The sequence below is a fragment of the Alosa pseudoharengus genome, unplaced genomic scaffold (genome assembly GCF_046254945.1).
Source record: "Alosa pseudoharengus isolate Yale_2024_CS ecotype anadromous, Long Island Sound unplaced genomic scaffold, YU_APseudo_1.1 YU_APseudo_1.1_scf_14, whole genome shotgun sequence".
Lineage (NCBI taxonomy): Eukaryota > Metazoa > Chordata > Actinopteri > Clupeiformes > Clupeidae > Alosa > Alosa pseudoharengus.
The window spans coordinates 30,514,319-30,531,552 of NW_027468609.1; the positions used below are offsets into that span (position 1 = coordinate 30,514,319).

Consider the following 17,234-nt stretch of genomic DNA (forward strand, 5'->3'; position numbering starts at 1 on the left):
GAACACGCTCAGATCAAAGCGCACGCATGTTGTTTTCCTCTTCGGCTCGAACGAAATCAAACAAATAAACAAGACATGCATAGCTGACATGACCTATGATCCTGTAGCTACAGCAAAAGCATTGACAGTAACATCGTACACATACAAATTCATCGTCAAACCACTTATCTCTCTCTCTCTCTCTCTCTCTCTCTCACACACACTTTTTGCTGAAACAGCTTATTAGGGTCAGTGTCATTTTTGTGCAATGAGTCCTTCAGGCTTGCGAGAAGGTTGAGGTAATCTTGGCATTCAGATATCTTCTGCTGGCTTTGAAGCTGTTTGATTTTCTCAGGCTGATTCATGACATCTGTTTCTTTGGGATGGCTTTCGAGATTGAACATGTAGCATGGTGCTTGAAGGGAGCCTGACTTTGATGCGTCCTTGTATTAAACAGGCCAAGATGCTATCGCAGTCCACGGATTCTTAGGCCTCTCAGGCACTTTAACAAGGACTATTAGGTTCTCAAAGTATCCTCAACCCCCTCTCCTAATCCCCACTGTGAGGGAAGCTTGCACTTGGTATCAAATATGGGAGATGCCTGATACTAGGAGTGCAACGGTTTGAAATATAATAATTGCACAACTTCATGATTTTGCAATTCAATGCAGTATGCAATCACAACTGGGTGCTTTTACTCTGGTATGCAACATTCTAAAATTAAACTTTTTGGTTACATTCTTGTGTTTAAGATGGGAAACTCAATTGTATAATTCATTTTAGATCACCTAATTTGAGCATTTTGTCATTGGCACATTGTTACACTCCTAGTGAACACCCTTTCCTACCTCATCTCCCTTAGAGATATCTGATCGTCCTCTTCACAAGTAATTTTTGTTCACCCTCAGTCATCAAAAGTCTTTTTTTTTGTAAAAATGCATCCAAACAGCATCTGGATCCAGTGGGATGCAAAAGTCCACTGGAAGGCTCCATCACACACCTATGGAAGCAGTGGGGAGAAACAGTAACTTTACTTTGGATACGTGTCTCAGTGGTGGAGCTCGGGTTTGCAATTAAGCTTTAATTACGGCAGCAAAAAATATATGAGTGTGTTCGCTTTATTACTCTTGACTCTTTGTAATCCCCAACGCACCTATTCACACGATCCACGGATAATTAGCCATTAGCTTTAATGGGCTCGGTGTTAGGTGAGATGGAATCAATGTAGGTTTAGAAAAGCTATCTCGCCTGGCTCTTTATGCTCTCTGCTGATAAAAACGGGGATTTCACTCATTTTCAGTCTCACAGTCGGTCCCCTTTCATTGCAGTTCATTTAGCCTTCTTTAGGATGTCATTCATCTTGTTCTCTCTGCTCTCCACCTTTTGTCAGAATTGTATTTGTCTTGGCCACTGGCTCTGTCTCTCTCTGTGGGAGTGTATAGACATAGTATGGGTAGTGCAATTGACTGTCTTCCACAAGGTTTTATGAGAAACTGAATTTCTAAGGCCTATAGTTCCTTTTGGAAATTGAATAAGCACTTTCTCCCACACAGTGTGCTTGAGGGGCCTCCATTCAAAATCTCCTGTCTCTCAAGGCAAAGCACCTAAACTTTTACTGATCTACTTCAGTATACTGTACAGTGCATTCCCACAGCGTATTGTTTTCGTCAAGGATACTGATGATTATATGGATGGACACTTGAATTTCCCCTTGGAAATCCTTGGATCGTTGAATTTCCTCTTGGGGATCAATAAAGTATCTATCTATCTATCTATCTATCTATCTATCTATCTATCTATCTATCTATCTACATGTGGATGAATGGACAGACAGTCAGAGAGACAGATAGATTAATAGATAGATAGATCAATATATATATATATAAATAGATAGATAGATAGATAGATCGACATAAATACCTCCAGAGCATGTTCAGAAGTCCATTGTGTCGTGCTGGTAGCGTAGTCGGGGGCTGTTGTCACTGTAGAACTGACTGAACCAGCGGCGGTGCTTCTGAATGGCTGAGTCCTCCTTCACCAGCATGGGCTTGGAGATGTACGTCTTATTGTTCCAGATCATCACGTCTCGTTCAAACTGCCAGACACAGCACAATGGATGAGTTTCAAAGGACATTTTACCCCATGGCGACCCCCATTCACCTCTCGTACATTCATGCTTTAATTCAGCTATTCCTTTCTTTCACACAAAAAGGTGCTGCCTTTATGGAACGCTATCTCAAGGAAAACCTATAACCTCAAATCCCAAAGAACAAAACCTGCTAGCGTTCACAGCTTACAATTCCAAGTGGGTGATTCAGGCTCGGTTTGTGCCGGCACGGCAACTTGTTTCTCAAGAGGCCGATTGCGCATGTGGCCCGATGAGGCGTCGAATAATGGATGTTCTGACCGGAGAGGGTTTCTTGTCAAAACAAAATGAGATTTCTGCCCAAGACCTCTGGGGATCTCTTAAAACAGCGTGCGACTGTGGATTCCCTTCAGCTCCCTCTTCAACTATCATTGTCTGCACTGCAGTCTGCGTGTACCTTTGAATGTGTGTACTCTGTAGTGCCTCCTTTGACACTTTATAAATGAGGTGGTGTCATAGCAGCAGGCTCCTCATTTGGTGAGGGCGGTGTGCGCGTGTCAGATATGGATGACCTGGACTGTGGCATTCTGTAGGCATTGTGAGCCTTTGTGTGAGTTATCATGTTAGTGTATGTATGTTCGGTTTGTGTGTGCAATTGTCTGTATGTGTGTGTGTTTTTATCTCTCTCTCTCTCTCTCTCTCTCTCTCTCTATATATATATATATATCTTTCTCTCTCCCTCATGTGTTTGTGTGTGTGTTTCTCTCAGTATGTATGTGTGTGTGTGTGTGTGTGTGTGTGTGTGTGTGTGCATGTGTACTGTATGTGTGCCTTACCTGTATGCACTCAGCTCGTAGGATGAATTTGGGGACCAGAGGGGGGATGCTGCTCTGGTAGAAGATGGTGTGGGACACACACTGGAGGAGCGGCTCCACGGGGGTCACGCAGTGCATGATGACCCCGTGGCCCAGGAAACTGTGGTCAAAGAGCAGGAACACAATGCCTGGGCCCACCTGAAAGTACACACACACACACACACACACACACACACACACACACACACACGCACACACACACACACACACAACACACACACGCACATACACACACACACACACAAACAAATAAGAAATGCTTGAGCTAAAAAATTGAGCATATGTGGTGATGAAGACCATAGTGCCTTTAGGCAACATTTGTTCACACAGAATGAAAGTAACTGAGCATGACTATTCTAAAAACAGTACAGGAGTAAAACAAAGAGTGCAGCACTACTTTTAGACATTTAAACACTGAGTAAAACACACGCTGACCAAAGCATGAGCCTTGTGTTCCTCAGTTGACACATTTTCTGTTATGTTCTCTCTAAGCACAGCCATTTGGATGTCCACTTACAGTAAAGTCACAACACTAAAATGGCAATGTAACCTGCTCTCTTGTTAGCCTCCTCAGCTGGGAGGTAATATGCCAGTAAGTTGGCAATGCCCATCTCAGAATACCAGAGGGAAAGGCTGGCATCACCATAGAGAGGGAAGCTAGTATTAGAAGGGGCCCTGATCGCAATGTCTAAGCACAAAAGCGGTAAAGCCAGCAAAGGCACAATATATGGGACAGGGCTGGAACCGCTCAGCTGATGGATGCGAATGCTGGGCTGCCGTTTGCCCATAAACAGTTCATTTAGGACAGGACTATAAAGAATTGTTTATGGTTGGTACATGGTAGTAGATCTGGTCTTGGCAAACATGGCTGCTGTAAAGGCAGACAAGTAAGACACAAGCAAAGGTGGCACAGATGAGAAGTTATGGATGTGGAGCCCACTCAGATGGGTTGTTTTGTACCAGAACAGGCAAAGAAGCCCAGTGAGTGCTTTTTTAAGAATGTTATTTTTATTCAGTCCAGGTGATGATGACCACAGTGGCACAGTAAAGTAGACGAGTTACTCATAATACTTCTAAACTGGACAAACATATATGATCAGACTGTCGAAATGACAAGGTCAAATTGGCCTCCATCATATGGTATATGTGACAGTACTGACAGCACTAAGCTGATGGATGGAAACATTTGGCTGAGGTGTGCCCACATGAGTCAGGAGAGCTGTCAGGAGGCTCTTAAAATACTGTTGATGGCTATTAAACAGTGTTGGGGTTTAGTTTTGGCAGTAGATTTGTAGACTTGCTTTAAGATGCTGTTAGCTGCTGTTGCTGCAGCAAGACATAGCTCCCAAATCCTGAACCAAGAATCCAGGCTTAAATCAGAGGCAGACAGGTGGAACTAGGGAGGGTAGTGTGTGTATGTGTGTGTGTGTGGGGGGTGGGGGGTGGGTGACAACACTGCCATCCCTCTAGCTCTAAACTGAGTAGTCAGCTGTCAGTGGGCTGGAAATGTATGAGTATAAAATGGTTGGCACAGCAGGGTGTATAGTTAATGACTGGGTTCAAAAGTAGAACCCTATAAGAGGAACCAATGAACTTCAGCCATATTTATACACATATACGTGTATAAATACACATTATAGTCTGACTTATTGTCTGATTCTACTTATATGTTTCCTTAAAGGAAAACGCCGACTTCTTGAGACTTTAGCTTATTCACCATATCTCCTGAACAAAATAATTCCAACTTTTTCCTATTTACATGCTGTGATTTGTATAGTTACAACATGTACAAATAACAATGTCAAATGAGACAGAGCCATTTTGTAAGCGTATACTTGGTACTACAGTATGTTCACATTCAGGCGAAGCACTGCTACTTAGGCAGAGTGATTTGCAGCCAGTACCTGAAAAGCTCAGGTGTTACTTCCTCAAACCCCAAGGAGCAGAGCTTTGCCTGAATGAAATGAATGAAAACTCTGGGGAATATAGTGAATAAGCTAAAGTCCCCAAAAGTTGGCGTGTTCCTTTAACAGAGAACATTTGAACTTCTGGGTTAGGATAGATTGTATTCCGTGTTAAATTCTGATGCTTCTGACGTCATTATAAGGATAATTCCAACTGGATTTGGCCTTTAGGACAGGATAGTATTTATCCTGTGTTTACTGTAATTCAGTGTAGAGACGAGATGGCCTTATGGTACTGGTGGTGCTGGACCTCACACTTCGTTACCTCAGATTAACTTCACAATATTTTCCCATGATAGACTATATTAATGTATGGATAATTCCGGGTAATAAATCAGAGTTAGAATTTGCAATCAATGAAGAAATCTAATTTACAAAAACGAATCACAGCTCATTACAGCAGAGCAACTGCACCGGCAGAAGAAACTGCAGCAGCCCTCAGTGACTGTCAGCAATCTGGGATATCCACAAGAAGCAGCTCACTGTCTCCCCCTGGCTTTTACATGCATTATGGCTGCACATCAAATATCCAACTACTTCAACGTTAAAGGTTTTTTATATTTATTTCAGAAAGTTATATCAGTTATATTAAGCACATTCCTATAAATTATCTTTATTTTAGTTTATCTTTTAATAGCGCAGCTGTTCAGTGAAAATAATATAGTCAGTACAAAAGCAAATGCTTACCATAGTCACTGACTAAGCTATTATAAGACTACACAAGAATCAGAATTTAACAAGTAGACATTTGCCATTTCTTTTTTGTTACTGACACACTTGTTTTCACCAACTTAATCTGCAGAAAACGATGAGGTGTTCAGAAAAATAACCGTCCAAGGCCACACGGGTCAAAACATCAAAACCTGTGGGGTCATTCTGAAAGGTCAGCATTAGTAAAAAATGGTTCAGATAAAAAAAATATTGAGCTATAAGCAGCTCATATGTGGACCACAGCAAGAGGCCAGCAAGAGGGCTGTTTACTATGGTTTATTATGGTGTGTTATGTGTAGGAAGTAATTCATTCTGGTAGAGTGGCACGAGTCCAGTGACACGAAATGTGAAGTACAGAAGTAAAGTGCATTGAGGTGGAAATAAGTGTGGACACAAAATAAATAAAAACAATACACCTGGCCAGAAATAAATGTGTGTATGCTGGTGCATGGGCGTCTGTGTGGACGTGTGTGTGAGTGTGAGTGTGTGTGTGTGTGTGTGTGTGTTTGTGTGTGTGTATGTGCGCGTATGTATGGTGTGTATGTGTGTACAGGCTATGAGTGTACAGAGGCCTTGGGGATATCCATATTGTTGTTTTTGTTTGTTGTTGTCTTTGTTTTACCTGTCTCGCCACCACATCCAGGTCGAGCAGGGGCCAGCGGCGGCCGAACACGGTCAGTGCGTGCTTCACCAGCATCTGGGAGCAGTGCTTGTTGGGCTCCGGCTCGGGCTTCCACTCCACCTGAGAGAGACACAAACCAAACCGCCACTCTTCTGTAATGCACCATACTGCTTTGTGTTGTACGGCACCATACTGCTCTCTGCTGTACTACTGCACCATACTGCTCTCTGCTGTTACTGCACTATACTGCTCTCTGCTGTACTACTGCACCATACTGCTCTCTGCTGTACTACTGCACCATACTGCTCTCTGCTGTACTACTGCACCATACTGCTCTCTGCTGTACTACTGCACCACATTGCTCTCTGCTGTACTACTGCACCATACTGCTCTCTGCTGTACTACTGCACCATACTGCTCTCTGCTGTACTACTGCACCACATTGCTCTCTGCTGTACTACTGCACTATACTGCTCTCTGCTGTACTACTGCACCATACTGCTCTCTGCTGTACTACTGCACCATACTGCTCTCTGCTGTACTACTGCACCACATTGCTCTCTGCTGTACTACTGCACGATACTGCTCTCTGCTGTACTACTGCACTATACTGCTCTCTGCTGTACTACTGCACTATACTGCTCTCTGCTGTACTACTGCACAATACTGCTCTCTGCTGTACTACTGCACACACATTGCTCTCTGCTTTTATATTCTATCTTTCTCTCTATTCTCTTTTAATTTGTTTTCTTTCTTTTTTAATTTTCTATGTCACTAACTATGTCTGACTTCTCCATCTGCTCTCTGCTGTACTACTGCACCATACTGCTCTCTGCTGTACTACTGCACCACATTGCTCTCTGCTGTACTACTGCACAATACTGCTCTCTGTATTGCGTCATACTGCTCTCTGCTGTACTACTGCACCATACTGCTCTCTGCTGTACTACTGCACCATACTGCTCTCTGCTGTACTACTGCACCATACTGCTCTCTGCTGTACTACTGCACGACACTGCTCTCTGCTGTACTACTGCACTATACTGCTCTCTGCTGTACTACTGCACAATACTGCTCTCTGCTGTACTACTGCACCACATTGCTCTCTGCTGTACTACTGCACAATACTGCTCTCTGTACTGCACCATTCTGCTCTCTGCTGTACTACTGCACCATACTGCTCTCTGCTGTACTACTGCACCATACTGCTCTCTGCTGTACTACTGCACTATACTGCTCTCTGTACTGCACCATTCTGCTCTCTGCTGTACTACTGCACCATACTGCTCTCTGCTGTTACTGCACCATACTGCTCTCAGCTGTACTACTGCACCATACTGCTCTCTGCTGTACTACTGCACGACACTGCTCTCTGCTGTACTACTGCACTATACTGCTCTCTGCTGTACTACTGCACAATACTGCTCTCTGCTGTACTACTGCACAATACTGCTCTCTGTACTGCGTCATACTGCTCTCTGCTGTACTACTGCACCACATTGCTCTCTGCTGTACTACTGCACGATACTGCTCTCTGCTGTACTACTGCACCATACTGCTCTCTGCTGTACTACTGCACCATACTGCTCTCTGCTGTACTACTGCACTATACTGCTCTCTGTACTGCACCATTCTGCTCTCTGCTGTACTACTGCACCATACTGCTCTCTGCTGTACTACTGCACCATACTGCTCTCTGCTGTTACTGCAACATACTGCTCTCTGCTGTACTACTGCACCATACTGCTCTCTGCTGTTACTGCACCATACTGCTCTCTGCTGTACTACTGCACCATACTGCTATCTGCTGTACTACTGCACCATACTGCTATCTGCTGTACTACTGCACCATACTGCTCTCTGCTGTACTACTGCACCATACTGCTCTCTGCTGTTACTGCACCATACTGCTCTCTGCTGTTACTGCACCATACTGCTCTCTGCTGTACTACTGCACCATACTGCTCTCTGCTGTTACTGCAACATACTGCTCTCTGCTGTACTACTGCACCATACTGCTCTCTGCTGTACTACTGCACCATACCATATGCAGACTTATAATAGGTAGAATTGCATCTCTGTTCATGCCAATGTGCACCCAGAATGCCTGATATGGTATTCTACAGTGTACTGTACATGTTACTTTGTGGTTCTGACTTGGAATGTGACCCTTTCATCTCTGTTCCTGGTGAACTGGGTACCTCCTTAGTGCTAAATAGATACCAAGTATGTTGAAAATTGATGAAAGGGTGAATTCTTACATTGTGATACTCTATGGGCTATAGTCTCTTCTCAGAACTGCATGACACTAAAGCAATGCAACTGACAACAAAGTCTAAATATGATGAATACATCACACAGATGAGAGCGAACATGTCTCTCCCACACCGCTCCCTCACCTTCCAGTCATGTCGTACAAACTCCCAGGTCTTGCTGTTGGTGTAGCGCAGGTCCACCCCGCTCACAATGCCAGGCGTGTGCAGGTGTGCCAGGTGGGCGATGTCCGCAGCGTTCTCTGGGATCTCCTGCAGTGGACACAAACCAAGACTCGCAATGGTTATCAATGAATTTTCTCAGTTCCTCATTATTCCATTGTGTCGTGTCAATTCTCTTTCTTTCAGGATTTGTTGTATCTGTCCGAGGGCCATGTGTGATTTTGAATACTTGGTTTGAAACTATGAGCTATACCACTGACACGCACACTCATATTCACATGCGCACACACGCACACACATCCTACCTCTATGTGTGCGTTGATGAAGTGCTCGGTGCGACCGCGGTAGACCCATTCGCCCCGGGTGATCTCCCTCTGTTCCGGCACTCTCCAGCCGGGCTCATCCCCATCACAGTGGAACCACACCAGGATCTGCCCATTAATCTCACAGCTGGGCCAGCAGCGCACCTTAGCAAACTCTGGCACTGAGGACAGCACAGGGCACCACACACCCACATAAATTAGCACACAGATATCGTGATTAGCAGTGTTTTAATTAAGGGGTTGAATGCATAATGTAGGCACAACGTGTAGTGAATTAATCGTGATATTTTTGTAAACTTGGATGAGTAGAACTTTAACCCATTCGCGCTGGATGCTGCATGACGCAACATTGACCCTCCTGCTGGATGCTGCGTAGCGCAACATTGACCCTCCCGCTGGATGCTGCGTAGCGCAGCATGCTTTTTATTTCATGTTTCTAGGTGCTACAGAGGCTTAGATATTAAATTTTGGTAAACGTTGACAATTTTTAGTATGTTTTCAGAAAACCCTCAGGAAATAAGGTTATTTAGTCTAGAATGCCATAGGATTCTATAGGCGTTTTTAGCAGGCATTTTAGGAGTAAATGGGTTAAAAGGAATATAAATAGATATCTATATAAAATAGATACAAATGGGTGATACAATTGCTGACATTGATATGGTACTTTCTCACATAAACACACTGACATAGACATCTGCACAACAAGTTATCTGCTTCATATTATCATACAGCAGGATTTGTTTTACAGAAATGAGAAGAAGCGCTAGTTCTCACCTTTCTCAGCGTACGGGATCCTCACACACTTCCCATCCTCACCCCGAAACTGCCACCCATGGAAGGGGCACTCGATGCATCCGCCCACCACACGCCCTCCCACTGCCAAGTTGGCACCCAGGTGCGGGCAGTAGGCGTCCACCACATACGCCTTCCCATCTAGACCCCGGAACACAGCAACCTGCTCTCCTGTGAGACAGACGGTGGGGAGGCAAAGTACATTTCTCATTAATATGCCATTGCTCCACATTCAACTATTCAACTAACAACACATTATCTGCAAGTATGACAATAATAAAGTCTGTAGGGCCCTTTCTAATGACTCATAACATAAATTACATTACATAACATAACATACATTTCCTGAAGAAGGCCCAGTGGGGGTGAAACCACATTTTCTTTGTGAGAAAGTCTGATATGCTGCAACAAAGGCATTTTAAATAGACACTTGACTCGACGTGTGCTTGGAGTCAGCCCAGAGGCATCTCCTTTTTGCATTCCTGTTTGTCTTTATGCAATCTATGCAGTACCTCTATTCACCTGCGAGTGGCAGCACCGGCACTCATTAAAGACACTAATTTAAAGCGACAAACCACCTACTTGCACACTTCAAATACTATATAGTGCAGATATTGGGACAATACTAACCATCGAAAAGTGGACACAACGCTCTCAGTGTACTCTAGCAGTGTACTGATGGAAGTATGCGGTTTGAGACAGAGCCAAAGTGTCCAATTCCTCGCAGTTCAGTTGCCCAAAGCACTCCTGAAGTACACTTTAGGTACATGAACGAGCTTGATGTCATAAAACACAGGTGGGCAACAGAACCTCTAAACTGCCCTTCTAATATATAATACTTCAGGGTTGCAAGTGCAGGAGTGCAGATGAGGACACTCAGATTTAATTGCTTCTCCTATCCACATAAACAAAATCCAAATAAAAAAATCTTTCAAAGATTTTAGAGTCACATAGAAAAAGGCATACTCCCATTATGGTAGCCTACAAGTTGTCCAACAAATTTAAATCATTGTGGCAACAATGAAAAACTTCATATGCAATTCGATTGCATTGCCTGGCTTGAGGCAATCACAGCATGTGGTACATGGGACACTCTGGAAGCCACAGTGAGTGGAATGCTACACTCAAACTAAATTCAAGTCTGATGGTAAACATAGGCAATTTGTTAAGCAAATCTGTTGGGAGTTAGTTTGGCGAGCCTGTGTCTCACCACTGCATGTGTGTGTGTGTTCATCGATGCATGTCTTTGTGTGGGCACATAATGTTTGTGCATGTCCTCCCGATGCAAAGCCGTGCCCAGCGGACATTAAACAGACGAGCAGTGAGACGTGCGGTGTGCATGCACTCCGGGTGGGAGATCGAGGTGGATCAAAGTTTGTGCTGGCCACTGGCAGCGTGAGCTCGGCAGGCCTCAGCTTACACCCAGATTAGGGCTCAGATTAGCAGGAACCGTGGCCTGGGCTCACCAACATTTGCAGAAACAAGCAAGCAAGAGAGATTGCCCTCCCATTAAAACAGAAAAAAACTAATTAATTAGCAAGGATGCAACAACACATGAGAGTAGGGCTACAGTAGGCCTATAATACCCCTCTGTATAACACTGGCACTATAAATAGGACAAGCACAGGACATGGGCACATAAATGTGAATGGAACACAATCGTTACTCCCTCAAATCCAATTCCATACTTGACCTCTGTCATTAGACCATTAGGCATTTCATGCTCTTGCTGGTTTAATGTGGCACTTGGTCAAGGGGATGAAGAGTGGGTTCTCCTGCACACAAAGATGATCAATAGGAATCCACTGGGCTTTGTCATCTTCAGGGAAAGCTGAGTCCCTTGGACTCGAGTTTGATTTGGATGAGGCAAATCTGGGACAGACACTTATATCAGGCAATGAAGCATAGACAGAGAAAGGAGACAGGGAGAAGGAGGAGGAGGAGGGGGGGTAACATGAAATGAATGAGGATGAAGCAGACAAGTCTGGCCATCATTGCTGCAATATATGCAGCCCCAATAAACATGATGAAATCATCAAATCACACGCTACAGGGGCACCTAACTATAAGAAGGGTGAGGCGAGGATGCTGTCTATGAAATCTAGTGCTAAGTGCACTGAGGTGTTAGCACTGTAAAGGACTGAATAAAGACAGTCTTCCTGTTAAAAAGGCTGAAGTTAAATGTTTTCTACGTTGAATGAAGGGATGTGTCTTCTGGATCTGAACACAGGTGATATAAACTGCTCACTACAACCTGGCTCACAACCTACTAGGAAATAAATACTCATTGCCGAGAACAGCAGGTGCTGAATTTTGGCCCCTCTTCCTCTGTGTGTGTGTGGGTGTCCTTTCCCTTCCTCTACCTCTGCTTTTGGGTACCTCCTCTCCCTCTATCCTTTTATCATCTACTTTATTCTATCTCTTTCCCACTTCCAAACTTCTTAATATTGTCCTTTTCCACTTCACCTACTCCCCTCTTCTCTTCTTCTCTCCTACCTACTCAAACTCTGGTGAACAAAACAGCCCTTATTTTCCCCCGTTTGTGAATCTCATCAAAACACCCCTGAAATAAACAATGCCAGTGCATTATTACCATGATAATTAACTCGGAGTTGTTGTTGCATTGTAGCGGCAGGCATGGCTAATTTGTGCTTCCATGATAACAACAGTGGGAGTGCTCAGTTTTTTTGCACAGAGAAAGCTGTGGTCCTATTACCGACACAGACGAATCCCTGATGGGCATGAAATATGAGAAAACGTGTGGGCGAAATGTGAACACTGCGAGCGATGCCAAACAGCTAGAGCTTACATCGGCCAATTGTATAGAAAGTGACTCTTGTTATGAAGTCTCACATCTGACCGAGAGTAACCTTTGTGAAACTAAGTATGCACAGGACAGAAGCCTTAATCTGTGACAACAAGCCTGTAAACTGGGCAAGAGTTTGGCTAACAGGCAGGCTTGACAGTCTGAATGGAAGGTATAGAGGCTGACAGCTTGAATGGAAGTGTGACAGCTTGAATGGAAGGTATAGAGGCTGACAGATTGAATGGAACTGTCTATTACCATTACATATAATATGAAAGGACTCGGAAAAAAACATGCAATCTATAAAGACACATGGTCAAAAACTGGGTGACTGAAGGCAATTTATCATATCCAAGAAATTATACCCAGACATTCCGGTAAATTCAAACATCAATGTACGAATTGTGCAAAATGTCATCACCCTGATTGATAGTTTGGATATTCATCATCAAAATGCAAAAGCAAAAGGGTTTGAATGATAAAATAATACACAATATATATAATATATATCATAACATGTAATACTTTATCTTATAGAACTCATATTTACTGTTGTTACCAGTGTACATCACATAATTTGCCATATTTTATTCAGAACATTGACCCTAACCTAATCACAACTCATGAAACACAACACCTGTTACAGTAATTACTGTTACAGTAATGTATTTCGCTTTGAAAGTGTTCTAACACAAATTAACTCCTCTATCCACAAGGAGACTGAGTCTTGGATACCAAAAAGAATAGTTTCCAAGAAACCATCACCTAGTCACCCCCTTCCCCAAACAACAATCACCATTTATTTGACACTTCCACTAGTGAGGCAACAGGATTTGCAAGGTGATCGTATGCATTGTGGCAACTTGGCCACAGACAGCCACAGTGAAGGCGAACAATGGACATGGAATGAAGCGCACCAACAAAAAGCTAATTATTCCAACAAGAACCAAGTGGACTGAATGAGAAAGTTCTGGTTTTGTCATCACTCATGTGCATGTTGAAGACAGCTCATAATGATTATGCACATTTTCTCTTTCCACACTCTTTGACATGCACAGAAACCTTACATCTCTATGTTTGTTACTGTGTATAGTGTGTTGGAATGTGAAATAGAGAACACTGTTGAATGAACATTATTAACAAAACAAAATAGATTTTGAAAGCACTACATGTAAAAAAGGAAACAGTGATTCAGTCATCAGTCAATACAAATCCTGACAAAAAGTTTTGCAACTGACCAATCTGTTGACCACAGCCAAATCTGACTACTGTGTCATTCTGGTCAACCACCTCTGCCTTTCTCATCTCTCAGTAAGATTCACATGGTTTCTAAGACACAACCCTAACTTTCTAGAAATCATAATGTCTGATGTGTTATGAATCATTTCAGGGCGTATATCACGATCCTCCTCCTTTCCTACAACTGACTGTTCTTTCCAATAAACTAAAATATATATTTTTAAAAATGGCCAGTGACTCAGCTACCATACACAGTTACACACATCAAATCCAAGAAAAACATCCTTACAAATCTGTTTATCAACTCAACTTGCCTATATGCATACACTCTAAGCTCCTGTTACCAGCCCTGGATGAGTTAGCTAGATGACTAAGCTATCGTTTGACCTGGTAACGTTAAAGATGGGGAACTTGTTGAGAGTGGCAAGGATGAATGTGACAACTCAGAAAGTTGAAGGCATGAACATCTACATTTAGTGGCGCTATTTCTGCTGTTGGGAAGGTAATCATCTTGTTATTTGGTAACTTAATTGTAGCTTTACTAATCTCGGTATAGGTCTGTTAAACAGGTTTTGTTAAATACAACATTAGGTTTTTTGTATTGACTGGTGCAGCAAAAGTAGTCTTCTGACAATACAGTACCAAAAAAACTACTGTGGGTTGTGACATTGGAAAGCTAATCATTGGCAAGTAGACAGCTCTAACATACTGTAGTGGCAACTGTACTTGATAAACTCAAGGAATAGCTCAGACCTTGGGTAGCTGACCCTCAGACCTGTATGCGTATCGTGTATGAAGGAGCATCAGATGAGGGATGGGGCTGATATGGGAGTTTCACAGGCCATCAGGCCACAACCCACATGATGTGAGACAAGTTGGTGTGTATTCATGATGTATCATAGATTCATCTTTGGCAGAATTGCTGAATCATGATATTATCATTATCAAGTCTTGTGACAGTATCGATGCATGAGTTAAGTTACTCTGTTACCCTATCAGCAGAACCAATGTGCAGGTGAGCGAGGAAGAAAACTCACTGTTGTGATTGACAGCAATGACTGTACTCCGACAGAGGAACCTTAGTCCTTAGTACACCCAAGTATACCTATTGATTTGAACTAGCATGTGCAATAGACTGTAATGCCCAAGGCTGTAGCCATGGAGTCAGTATTGGAAGGGAAATCAGTTCCTGCTATTCTCTACAAATGAATGAACGCATGGGATAATATGCTTATTTGTTTTCTTTTTAACAATAATGTCTATTGTTTTTTCAATTAAATGTGTCATTCTATCGTAGAATGTATTCTATTTAATCAAAGTTAAGTCCAGTTTGTAGTTGCATTTTGAGCCTTTTGAACATTACCAACCAATGCAATACAATGCATACATATGTGTGGTTTACCAAGCAGACGTACAGAAAGGAAAATATGCTCACATAGAAACAGGCTCACTTTATTTTGTCTCATATTTCAAACCTTTTTTTCTGTGAGTTATTAGAGGCATTCAAATATTTCAGGAGATGGAGCAACATCTACACCTGTGTGGCAGGTGCAGTTACATAGGCCTAGTTTGAGGATAACCATGATGGAATAGAATATGAAACATTTATTGTATCACTGTGGCAAGAAAGCCAGCTGCTGGCTAACTGCGGTTGGTTTGCGAATCAGCAGAATAAAAGTAGCTAGTATTCGTTATTGTGCTGACCTGGTTACAAAACATGCTATTTTTATCCTGGGTGTACTTGTACGCACCAAAAGCTTCAGCTGAGGGAGGCAGTCGCACAACACAGCGGGATGCGAGCGTCTTAACACACTCATCATTTTCGGCCATGCTTTTACTATGAATAACATCAATGAATCACTGTCTCACTGAATGTCTGCAGGATAATGCTTATTTGTAGCACATATATTACACTAGAATGTGTAACATATCGGTACTAGAGCTAAAAGACTTACCGAGCACAGTCACGTTTTTGACATCCCCTCTCTCTAGCATGTGAGAATCCAGCACTCTGTACCATCCGTTTGGATAAACGGGCGGCAGCTCTCCGGTCTTTCGCCGCCGTCTCACCTCATTAGCGGCTTGAGCACGGGAGCGCCCGTCCTCAGCGATATAGCCCACCTCATCGGGGGTTCGCAGGAGCTCCAGAGGAGCGAATAGTAGCCTGTACAGCCATCCCAATGTGAGGAGTAAGACTCCTGCCAGAATGCACGTTGCGGCTCTTGCTGGCGCGCCCGCTAGTCCTGTCCTCCGCCACAATTCTGGGTAGCCGACTCCGAGGATAGTGTCAGATGGATCTTGGACATGCATCACGAGGGCGGCCGTGATGCTGATCACGACCACTGCGGCCACCTTACCAAGCAGCGTGTTACTGGGGTTCTCCATGGCGGGATAATCAGTGCGCGTGTCTGTGTTTATGTGCTCAGGGCAACCTCCGATGTCCTCCGTTCCCTCCGTTCATAGAGTGTGTCACCCTGTGTTATGCTGTCACCAGCAGCGGGCTACCGAAGACCACAGCAACTTCCACTAGAGGAAAAATCTCAGTTTCAATAAAGATTGTAAATAAATAACTTTAAGATGTATTATAACATAGAGATGTAGCATAACGCATTACATGTAAGCTAAAAATGATTAGTAGCCCAACATTATTATTATTATACAGAGAAGTCGACACTCTTTTGCATTTCTATCTAAATTTTAGGAAATGGTGCTGAAATGACAAATACATACAAGTCACAATTTGACTACAATCAGCGTCCCATAGATAACACCTTGGATTATGTGTTACTGGCACATCTTTCACCCATGGATATCAACTGAATATTATGTAAAAAAAAATTGAAGAGCGGAATCGGAGGGTGGATCTTCTTCAAAACTTTCATGGTGTGACCCCAGAGGCCATCGTCATATGCTTTAAACTCGTTTAAATGGATGTGACTACAATGGAACTTCACAAGGCTGTTGTGAACCTGTGCCAAATGTCAATATTATGCATAGGCCTACAAGATAGCTCCGGACTGAACTCAAGATGCATCGTGCCAATGAAGGTATTACAGTTTCCTATATAGATTCACTGACCAAGTCGCACATAACCCCAGATAGACTACATGGATTAACGAGTAAAGCTCTTATGTAAAGGAAAGGCATCACTAACACACTGGATACTAGACAGAGAATTGCACGAGAAATATATCAAAATCTAGTCAATAAGAAGACGACCTTACGTTTCCCAGAGCAGTGACCTTCCTGATCGCGTCTTTGGCAGTCCCTCGACGGTCGCGTGTATTCGAAGGGGATGCTCGGGTATGTGCGCCAAGGCATGTGGTGTTAACGTGTGGAGAGTGAATCGGTAGGATAACAGCCAGCATTTGAAGTAATGATCGCCACGCCCCACTCAGGTGA

At 43.3% G+C, this 17,234-nt stretch overlaps 1 protein-coding gene across 1 annotated transcript; it reads right to left on the reverse strand.

Annotated features, from left to right (window-relative positions):
* Window positions 1-1,912: 1,912 nt before the first annotated feature.
* Window positions 1,913-16,217, reverse strand: LOC143122541 (cholesterol 7-desaturase nvd). The gene is made up of 7 exons (XM_076283329.1): window positions 15,788-16,217; window positions 9,770-9,958; window positions 8,978-9,156; window positions 8,637-8,762; window positions 6,238-6,357; window positions 2,902-3,078; window positions 1,913-2,074 (listed from the first exon to the last, which is right to left on the reverse strand). Exons 1-7 carry the CDS (start codon window positions 16,215-16,217, stop codon window positions 1,913-1,915), a joined length of 1,383 nt encoding a protein of 460 aa, XP_076139444.1.
* Between the last annotated feature and the right edge of the window lie 1,017 nt (window positions 16,218-17,234).